The sequence below is a fragment of the Moschus berezovskii genome, chromosome 14 (genome assembly GCF_049115385.1).
Source record: "Moschus berezovskii isolate FMDL1 chromosome 14, NW_MosBer_1.0, whole genome shotgun sequence".
Classification (NCBI taxonomy): Eukaryota; Metazoa; Chordata; class Mammalia; order Artiodactyla; family Moschidae; genus Moschus; species Moschus berezovskii.
The window spans coordinates 84,276,590-84,288,023 of NC_142473.1; the positions used below are offsets into that span (position 1 = coordinate 84,276,590).

The following is an 11,434-nucleotide window of genomic DNA, read 5'->3' on the forward strand; positions in this document are numbered from 1 at the left end:
TGAGTTTAAAATCATGCAGGTGAAAGCAAGTTGGAGCAGTACAGCAAATTTGATTTCTGAATTAAACCCCAAAGTAGTCTGAAATATGTTGCCTGGTATTGGATATTAAAGGTAATAATGCTTTTATATACCAAAATGTGTGTATTTTGTGCACAAAAATAAAAATTGCTGCAGTGAGTAAAACAAAAGAAGTAGCTATCAAGCAATCTAGATAATGCAGTGATACTGCGCATGTTAAGTCGCTTCAATCCTTTCTGACTCTTTATAAACAATGCTATGGACTGTAGCCCGCCAGGCTCCTCTGTCCTTGGGTTTCTCCAAGCAAGAATACCAGAGTGGGTTGCTGTACATTCCTCCAGGGGTTTTTCCCAATCCAGGGATAGAACCCATGTCTCTTATGTCTGCTGCGCTGGTAGTTTAGTTCTTTTAGAGGTCACAGAAATCCAGACAGAAGCGTTCAGATTGCAGGTAATTTGTATGGAGATAGTTTAGAATATGGGTAAGCATTTGAGCATGATTTTAAACTAATATTGAAACAAAATTAGTCCTGAAGGATGGCTGTAGGTAGGCTAAATAAAGCTAGTCGCTGAGTATAGGGGTGGTAGCTAGCAATAAAGATGGGAGTGTGTTTTCAAGAATATGTTCATTTTGCCCTAATTACGTTTTTCACAGCCTTAACCTTGGATGGAAAGGAAATCATAGCGATACAGACAAGGACAGGGGAAGGTGGACAAAACAAAGCTTATGCCTTGATGGCCTGAGACATTAATGGAAATGTGCAGCTAAGAAGGAAACATTAGAAAAGAATTAAGTAAGAAAAAGATTTCCTCCATGTATGCATCTTTTCTACTTGCTAGTCGCTATTTGCACCATTTCAGACTTCATAAAATTACAGGTGGTGCTATATTGTAGAATATTTTGAGGTCATATATCTCAAACTCAAAGTAAACATGAAAAACAGCATTAGAAATACAAGAGAAGAAACTAAATTTGGTGGGGGCCATTTATTACATGTGAAACTAAAGCCTTAAATGTTTTAGAAAGTAATTAAAGTTGGACTTCTCTGATAGCTCAGCTGGTAAAGAATCCGCCTGCAATGCATGGGACCCTAGTTCGATACCTGGGTTGGGAAGATCCGCTGGAGAAGGGATAGGCTACCCACTCCAGTATTTCTGGTCTTCCCTTGTGACTCAACTGGTAAAGAATCTGCCTGTAATGTGGGAGACCTGGGTTCAACCCCTGGGTTTGGAAGATCCCCTGGAGAAGGGAATGGCTACCCACTCCAGTATTCTAAACTAAATTTGGTAGCAGGCAATTATTACAGGTGAAATTAAAGTCTTAAACGTTTTAGAAAATAATTCACTAATTTAAGTTATATTTTGTACATAATTGTGTAGTAAAAGCAAATTCTTATAATAGAATTATATTCTATAGGTAAGGTTTCAGAGAGCTTAACTTGTCAGAGACTTATTAATAAGTGACTGAGGTTAAATTTGAAGGCAAGTTGACTTGATTAAACAGTCTAGATTGTTAACAAGACATCATTCATATTCTCTAGGAGATACAATATGTGATTTTTTACCAAGGTTTGGTAAAATCATTAAGTTGGTGAAATCATTAAGGGAACATAAACCTGAGGCTTTTCTGATAAGGTGGGTGCTGGATCTCAGTTGTGTGACATGCGACTCTTATGGATTGTAGCCCGCCAGGCTCCTCCGTCCATTAGATTTCACCAGCAAGGGTACTGGACTGGGTTGCCAGTTCTTTCCCCTGGGGATATTCCTGACCCAGGATTGAACTCCTGTCTCTTGCATCTCCTGCAGTATCAGGATTCTTTACCACTGCACTCCCTGGGAAGCCTCTCTCTGATTGGAGAGCACTAAGGAAAAGTGAGAGAAGACCTCTTGAGCAGTTAGAATGGCCTGAACAAACATAAGAATTTGCAAGTGTAATCAACAATTTCAATTAAATGAAGCTAAAGAAAGGAATTATCCATGTGGAGAAAAGGGAGACAGAGCTGAGAAGGTTGAGAAAATTCAAACAAGGACATTTTCTGAGTCACCTTGACACTCAGTTCATCCCAGTCCATCCTCTCCTTGCCCCTCCCTCAGAAGCTGACTTGCACTCTCCACACCTGTAGACACACGGTATATCTGGGCTCCAACCGTGTCTTATTTGCATTCCTGGGAAATCCCAGACTTCACCACTGCAGACCAGTCCCCTGTCCAGGTTGGAAAAAAATACCATCTATTTCTGTCATGCCTGGTTGCTTAGGGTGACCTCTCTGGTTTTCCCTGGCAGGAACCGTGATGATGGAGGAGAGAAACCAGAGTGCTGGGATCACCTTCGTCCTCTTGGGCTTCTCAGAATGCCCACAGCTCCAGGCGCCCCTCTTCCTGGTCTTCTTCGGCGTCTATACTGTCTCTGTGGTGGGGAACCTGGGTATGATCGTGATCATCAGAATCAGTCCCAAACTTCACACCCCCATGTACTTCTTTCTCAGCCATCTCTCCTTTCTCGATTTTTGTTACTCTTCTATAACCACACACAAACTCTTAGAGATCTTGGTTGTGGACACAAGGACTATCTCCTACATGGGTTGCATGATGCAGTTCTTCTTTGGTTGCACACTTGTCATTACGGAGATGTTCATGCTAGCAGTGATGGCCTATGATCGCTTTGTGGCTGTTTGTAGGCCCCTGCTCTACACAGTTGCTATGTCTCCTAATCTCTGCAGCCTCCTGGTTGCTGGAACCTACACATGGGGTGGGACGTGTTCCTTGACTATCATGTGTTCTCTTTTGGAGCTGTCCTTCTGCGGTTCTAATGTCATAGATCACTTTGGCTGTGAGTATTCTGCCATCATCTCTGCTTCCTGTTCTGACTCTTACTTCAGTCAGATGACATGTTTTATCATTTCTATTCTCAATGAGGTGTGTAGCCTCCTGGTTATCCTCACCTCCTATATTTTCATAATTGTCACAATCATCAAGATGCCTTCAGCTGGTGGACTCCGAAAAGCCTTCTCCACCTGTGCCTCCCACCTGACCGCCATCACCCTTTTCCACGGGGTCATGCTTCTTCTCTACTGTGTACCCAACTCCAGAAACTCATGGCTCTTCATCAAAGTAGCCACTGTGCTTTACACAGTAGTGATCCCCATGCTAAATCCCCTTATCTACAGCCTTAGAAATAATGATGTGAAGGAGACCATCAGAAAACTAGCCAACACCAAAATGTTTTCTCACCAAATGTAATTTTGAGTGAGAAGAGACAGGAAAGCACTTTCTTAAATGTGCTTTATACAGTGCGTTGATGGTTATTACATTTTTCTTCAAACGTGTGCTTATCCGCTGATTAGTGTCCTACTCTTTGCGACCCCTTCTCTGTCCATGGAGAATCTCCAGGCAAGAATACTGGAGTGGGTTGCCATGCCCCCCTCCAGGGGATATTCCCAAGCCACGGATGGAACTCTTGTTTCCCGAAGTGCATATTGATTCTTTAGTGATGAAGACACAATGGGATACAATCTCTTGAGAAAATTTTATATATATATATATATATCATATGAATGTAATGTGATTTTTAAACTGCACTGTGATTTAAAGTATCACCTTCAGTTTAAAAGAAAAAAAGAAAGAAAATTATGTTTATGTCACACTTTCAGAGTGAGACAAAATAATGATCATCTAACTCTCTGGACATGAGTTTGGGTGAACTCCAGGAGTTGGTGATGGACAGGGAGGCCTGGCGTGATGTGGTTCATGGGGTCGCAAAGAGTCGGACACGACTGAGCGACTGAACTGAACTGAAAGCCTTTTAATATCTTAAAGAATGTTTGAATATTGAGAAGAAATATACCTGAGATTCAGTTCAGTTCAGTTCAGTCACTCAGTCGTGTCCGACTCCTTGCGACGCCATGAATCACAGCACGCCAGGCCTCCCTGTCCATCACCAACTCCCGGAGTTCACTCAAACTCATGTCCACAGAATTGGTGATGCCATCCAGCCATCTCATTCTCTGTCGTCCCCGTCTCCTCCCGCCCCCAACCTTTCCCAGCATAAGAGCCTTTTCCAGTGAGTCAACTCGTCGCATGAAGTGGCCAAATTATTGTAGTTTCAGCTTTAGCATCAGTCCTTCCAATGAACACCCAGGATCGATCTCCCTCAGAAAGGTTGGATCTCCTTGCGGTACAAGGGACTCTCAAGAGTCTTCTCCAGCACCACTGTTCAAAAGCATCAATTCTTCAGCGATCAGCTTTCTTCACAGTCCAACTCTCACATCCATACATGACCACGGGAAAAACCATAGCCTTGACTAGATGGACCTTGGTTGGCAAAGTAATGTCTCTGCTTTTTAATATACTATCTAGTTTGGTCATAACTTTCCTTCCAAGGAGTAAGCGTCTTTTAATTTCATGGCTGCAATCAGCATCTGCAGTGATTTTGGAGCCCAAGAAAATAAAATCTGACACTGTTTCCACTGTTTTTCCATCTATTTCCCATTAATTGATGGGACCAGATGCCATGATCTTTGTTTTCTGAATGTTGAGCTTCATGCCAACATTTTTACTCTCCTCTTTCACTTTCATCAGGAGGCTTTTGAGTTCCTCTTCACTTTCTGCCATAAGGGTAGTGTCATCTGCATATCTGAGATTATTGATATTTCTCCCAAAAATCTTTATTCCAGCTTGTGCTTCTTCCAGCCCAGCATTCCTCATGATGTACTCTGCATATAAGTTAAATAAGCAGGGTGACAATATACAGCCTTGACGTACTCCTTTTCCTATTTGGAACCAGTCTGTTGTTCCATGTACAGTTCTGACTGTTGCTTCCTGACCTGCATACAGGTTTCTCAAGAGGTAGGTCAGGTGGTCTGGGATTCCCATCTCTTTCAGAATTTTCCACAGTTTATTGTGATCCACACAGTCAAAGGCTTTGGCATAATCAGTGAAGCAGAAATACCTGAGATTCATTAATCCTAAAAATAAATTCTCAGTAAATTAATCAAGAACATCTGGTTTAAGGTCAGTTCATGTTTCTTTCTGTATCTTGCAAATTAAATGGAAAATATGGAGCAACAGCTCATATAGATTATTCCACAAACTATAGATGATCCCTTTCTATGATCAGAAACATTTTAATTCACACTAACATGGGATGAAGTGGTTTTCACAAGGAAGATTTGCATTACTGAAACTGGCAGCAATGAGCAATAGGGAAATTGCAAAAATACAGAGAATTCTGTAATTCCATAAACCTAGTTCCAATTTGAGTACAAACCTACCATTAATCCACTGATTTTCTCCAGAATCATTTAAAACTGCTAAGGTTGAAATCAGATCAATTTTTCAGTCTCTTTTGTTGTTGATGTGAGTATTGCATCAATAAACTAAAGCAGTGTTTCCAGTCTTCCTAACATACCAGGGTGTTGCTAATATTTTCAAATGTTGAAGGAAAGCCATTTGTTAAAACAGTCTGAACAATAATGGATATTTACAATGTATCTTCCCAGTCCCACTTGCTTTGGAAAAAATATTCTGATGCCACATTATTTATGTCTAGGGTTGTTTGTAGTGGATATCAAGTAGGCCTTCATGGAGCTGAGTCTGTAGCCTGACACTTGATCTGGACAAAACTAAGATGAAACAGACCATCCATCTAATTTTACTGAAGTTTTTTGTCGGTATCTCGGGGCCATCCATATTTAGGCATTACAGCACTTTCTTCCTTATCTTCTAGTTTGCCTCATCGTAGCAGAGGTTCACTCATTGGTAGAGAAAATATGCAATTTTAATTGTATCTTTGAATGCATTTTGTATAAAATTATTGTTGATAAATATAATAAATTGTATCCTTTTGTTTCTCATATATTTAATTATGTATTGGTGGCTGAGACAGTAAGAATCTGTCTGTAGTAGCCCTGGGTTTGATCTCTGAGTTGGGAAGATCCCCTGGAGAAGGGAATGGCACTCCACTCCAGTATTCTTACCTGGAGAATCACAAGGACAGAGGAAACTGGTGGGCTACAGCCCATGATTTTGCAGAGTCAGACACGAGAAAGCAGCACTTATAATTTTAGATATATATCAAAAAGGTTTAGCTGCTAAGTCACACGGTAGTGAGTTGCCATCTCCTTCTCCAGGGGATCTTCCTGACCTAGGGATTGAACTCAGGTCTCCTGCATTGCAGGTGGATTATTTACTGACTCAGACATCAGGGAGGCCCACAGCAATACTGGGGTGGGTTGCCATTTTCTTCTCCAGGGAATCTTCCCCACCCAGGAATCGAACCTGTGTCTCCTACATTGAAGGTGGATTCTTTACCATTAAGCCACTGTGGAAGCCTTATATATTAAAATAGATGATCTAAAATCACATTTACAAATAATAAATATAAGTTAATTACATTCAATTAATGAACAAATCAATGTTAAGCAAAATGTCAATATAAAAACTCAAAAAGTATCCCAGGAGGCAGTATAAGCTTAATGGAGGTTTTGATGGAAGGTACATGATTATTTCATGAATAAGATTCTATAATTAATTTAAGCACAAGATGGAAGGATAAACTAGTTACAACTTAAGGTTTATGCCAGTTCACAAACTTTATGGGTGCTTAATTCTTTAACATGACTGGAATATAAAAACAATTATACTAAGTTTTATATGGCACATTTTACACATCAGGTGATCTCCTTGATCTTTAGTATAATTGTTAGAACCATAACACAGTACTCTGCTTCTTTTTGGCATCTCAAAATTTTATGATTTACAATTTAGTGTTCCAAATTTATATTTTAGTTGTATATTAAAAATACTAAGAGCTAAATTTTAAATGATAGGATGAATGTTCTGTATTTTAGTGGTTCTCATAATTTATCATGCATCAGAAATCACCTGGAGGGCTGGATAAATCACAAATTGTGGGCTCCATTCCAGTTTTTGACTCAGGACATTGGAGATGGGGCTTGAGAATTTACATCCCTAACATATTCTTTTCTCCATTTTATATTCTTGCCTCCTTTGTCAAAGATAAGGTGTCCATAGGTGTGTGGATTTATCTCTGGGCTTTCTATTTTGTTCCATTGATCTATATTTCTGTCTTTATGCCAGTACCATACTGTCTTGATGACTATATTCTTATGTGTCCCTGCTGCTGGTGGTTTGAGGACCATACCTGGAGCATATATACCAACTCCACAGAGACATATGAAGCTTCTGCCTTCTCTGTTTCTCTTTTCTATTCATTTCTATTTTTCAGGAATAATATTTGGTCCTTTGTTCAACAGGAATCATGCTGCTATCAGAAGGAAATCAGAGTATCATACCCACGTTTATTCTCCTGGGTTTTTCAGAATATCCAGAACTCCAGGCCCCACTTTTCCTTGTTTTCTTGTCTATCTACACAGTCACTGTGGTGGGGACTTTAAGCATGATCTTAATCATCAAGGTCAATTCAAAACTCCACACGGTCATGTACGTTTCCTTAGTCACTTGTCCTTTGTCGATTTCTGTTTTTCTACTGTAGTTTCACCCAAACTGTTGGAGAATTTGATTGTGGAGGACAGAACCGTCTCTTTCTCTGGTTGCATTGCGCAATGTTGCTTCGCTCGCCTGTTTGGTGTAGCAGAAACGTTCACATCAGCCGCGATGGCCTATGACCGCTTTGTGGCAGTCTGCAACCCCTTGCTCTATGCCACTGCGATGTCTGCGAAGCTCTGTGCTCTCTTGGTGGCTGGCTCTTACTCATGGGGTGTAGAGTGCTCCGTGACACTCGCATATTTCCTTCTTGCATTATCCTATTGCAAGTCTAGCACCATAAATAATTTTATCTGTGACCACTCTGTAATTGTTTCTGTCTCCTGCTCAGATCCCTATATCACTCAGATGTTATGTTCTATTATTGCCATATTCAATGAGGCGAGCAGCCTGGTGATTATTCTGATGTCCTATATATTTATTTGTATCACTGTTATGGGGATGCCTTCTGCACGTGGGCGCTGGAAAACCTTCTCCACCTGTGCTTCCCACCTGACAGCCATCAGCATCTTCCATGGAACCATCCTTTTCCTTTTCTGCATTCCTAACCCCAAAACTTCTTGGCTCACAGTCAAAGTGACTTCTGTGTTTTACACAGTAATGATTCCTATGCTGAACCCCTTGATCTACAGCTTGAGGAACAAAGAAGTAAAAAATACATTCACAAGATTAGTATTCACAAAACCGCTTTGTCACTACGCATAATATCTTTAAATTCATTATTTTATTTCTGAAAAAAAAAAAGATATCCTATGCTACAGATTGTTCAGTTCTTATGGTGAAGTTGATGATTCAAATCTTTTGATAAATATGCTTTAGGTTAATATATCTATGGCAGGATAGCATTTTATTGATGATTATTGATTTTTGCATACATCAATGTTTAGTAAAATAGCTGTAAGCCATATGTAAACCAAAATTTAAAAAAAATTACAGCTTTTTGTAGCATTTATAAATTATTTTTGAGTGAATTCAAATATATTAAAAGTTTATGGGTATATGATGAAATAAGCTATTTTTTTCTTCCGTGGCCTGTTGGCATGTACATCATAAGAAAAATGATTAAGGAGAAAGTTCAAGTTTCACATAAAGAAGGCACAAAACTGTTTATGACTTCCTCTTCAAAACACAAGTCTGGGAAAATTAGACAGGAGGGCAACATGGACCCCAAGAACTAATCAATCAAACACACAATAACAGTAAAATATGACTAACCAACCAAGAGCACAATCGTTCCAATCGTACAATGACCAAGTGTTGTCTTAGACTAAGGTGCTCAGGCACGCATGACAGCAGTCTAGAAATGAAGACACCCGAAGCCAGCAGGGAGAAGAGAGCTGGAAGAAACGTTCTAGGTTTTGTTCCCACCTTCTGGTAACCCTGTTTCATTATTATTACTTAGCGGGGTGGGGGTGGGGTTCAAACTCATACTTCCTTAAAACAGTTAGGCACCATCCGTTAGAGCTCACAGCCCATGAGAAGCAATTTTACTTCTCAACATGTTTTGCTATTGATAATAAAAATGTCAACAATAATAAGAGAGTAATTGCTAAAGCTTTTCACTAACTATTATAGTTAATTAATTTATATCATTTTATTTTTGGAGTACAATTGCTTTACAAGTTCTATACCATATATACTGCTGCTGCTAAGTTGCTTCAGTCGTGTCTGACTCTGTGCAACCCCATAGATTCCAGCCCACCAGGCTCTGCTGTCCCTGGGATTCTCCAGGCAAGAACACTGGATTGGGTTGCCATTTCCTTCTCCAATGTGTGAAAGTGAAAAGTGAAAGTGAAGTCACTCAGTCGTGTCGACTCTTTGCGACACCATGGACTGCAGCCCACCAGGCTCCTCCGTCCATGGGATTTTCCAGGCAAGAGTACTGGAGTGGGTTACTGTAGCTCACCAGGCTCCTCTGTCCATGGGGTTTTCCAGGCAAGAATATGGAGTGGGTTGCCATTTCCTTCTCCAGGGGATCTTCAACCCAGTGATTGAACCCGAGTCCCCGCATTGCAGGCATATGCTTTACCGTCTGAGCCACCAGGGAAGCCCATACCTTATATAGTATAACTTTATGTGTGTGTTTCCAAACTAAAACTGATTCCCAGGTCAACAGACATGTACAGGTCAAACATGAGTCCCTAGAATAGTAATCATACTCCAGAGATGACTTAAACAAATGTTTCAGCATACTGTAACTTATAATGAAATATTTGCTAATTATTGTATAATAAATGGTGGAAGTCAATTTCTATTCATGAAACGTATAGCAAACTGACTAGCAAACAAAATTAAAGTATCATTCTACTTTCTCCATGTTCATATCCCTATTTTACTGCAAAAAGTTTTTGAGTAATCAAGGCAATGGGATATTAGACTAATAGGGTCCCCAAATGGACTCAAGCATCTCTGGTCATTTAAATTTTAAAACTACCTGCTATTATAATTCGATAGAGAAATGATAATTTTCAATAAACAGTGCTAATTGGATACCCACAGGGAGGACTAAGCCTTTACTTTTACTTCATAGCATACACAACTCTTAACATGAATGGAATGAAATGAATTGTCGTTGTTGTTCGGTCACCATGTCCAACCTTTTGCGATCCCATGGACTGCAGCATGCCAGGCTTCTCTGTCCTTCACCATCCCAGAGTTTTCTCGCGCTCACGTCCATTAAGTCAGTGAAGCTAGTAGCTCATCCTCTGTTGCCCGCTCCTCTGACTATCTTCAGCCTTTCCCAGCATCAGGGTCTTTTCCAATGAGTCGACGCTTCTCATCTGGTGGCCAAAGTGTTGGAGCTTCAGCTTCAGCCTCAGTCCTTCCAATGGGTATTCAGGGTAGATCTCCTGTAGGATTGACTTGTGTGATCTCCTTGCTGTTCAAGGGACTCTCAAGAGTTTTCTCCAGCAAAATTTGAAAGCAACAATTCTTTGGCACTCAGCCTTCCTTATGGTCCAACACTCACATCTGTACGTGACTACTGGAAAAAAGACATAACTTGGACTATACGGACCTTTGTCAGCAAAGCGATGACTCTGCTTTTTAATGCGCTGTCTAGGTTTGTCAAAGCTTTCTTTCCAAGGACTCATAGATGAATGAATATGGTTGTAAACATAAAAGTGAAAACTAAAAAATATTCAGCATAAAACAAAAAATCTTTCAAAAGTTAGGATGATAATTTTTTGAATGAAAATAAAAAGGATGGATCTTTAAAAAAACAATAAAAGGAGCTTCATTACCATTAAAAATGTTTGGTAAAAGTTTCTTAAGCATAAATGACACCATTAATAAAGTGAAAATACAAGCCACAGATTGTGAGTAAGTATTTGCAAAGCTTATATTTGATAAGTGGTTTCTATGAAAAACATACAGAGGAAGTTTTTACACTCAATACAACAAGAAAAAAGCCTGCTTAAAGTTTTGATGAACTATCTGAGCACACATTTGACAAAACAAATCACACACATAAACACATGAAAAAATACTAAGCATAGCTAGTCATCAATGACATTCTTATTAAAATTCAAACTTAAACCACAAGGAGAAACTACTGTACTCCATTAAGAATAGCTAAAATGAATAAGAGTTTCAAATACTGTTGAAAAGGTAGAACAAGTTAAATGCTTATGCATATCAGATAAGAGTACAGGGTAAATAACTTGGAAAATAGTTCAGCCGTATCTTATGAAGTTACACAAGCACTTCCCAAACTATTATGCTACAGAAACTGTGATAGCAGTTTAAGCCTCCAAGTTGGTGGCAATTTGTTGTGCAGCACGGAAAACTAATATCCAACAAGGCTGCTAGCTCTGGGTGACTAGGGTGTAGATACTGGCTCCAAAGCTAGTCCAGGGTACAGAGGTGTCAGCGATGGGGGGAAGCTGCATTGT

The 11,434-nt window shown here is 39.8% G+C and overlaps 2 protein-coding genes across 2 annotated transcripts; both read left to right on the top strand.

Annotated features, from left to right (window-relative positions):
• Positions 1-2,309: 2,309 nt before the first annotated feature.
• On the top strand, positions 2,310-3,257 carry LOC148775719 (olfactory receptor 1165-like). The gene has a single exon (XM_088843559.1). The coding sequence runs from the start codon at positions 2,310-2,312 to the stop codon at positions 3,255-3,257; it is 948 nt and encodes a 315-aa protein (XP_088699685.1).
• A 4,039-nt stretch (positions 3,258-7,296) lies between these two features.
• LOC148775720 (olfactory receptor 5D13-like) lies at positions 7,297-8,246 on the top strand. The gene is given in 2 exon segments (XM_088843417.1): positions 7,297-7,480; positions 7,483-8,246. Coding segments are annotated over 2 exon segments (948 nt in total).
• The last annotated feature ends 3,188 nt before the right edge of the window (positions 8,247-11,434 follow it).

Coding starts and splice junctions, on each gene's coding strand:
- LOC148775719 (XM_088843559.1), top strand. CDS start 2,310: ATGATGGAGGAGAGAAACCAGAGTGCTGGGATCACCTTCGTCCTCTTG.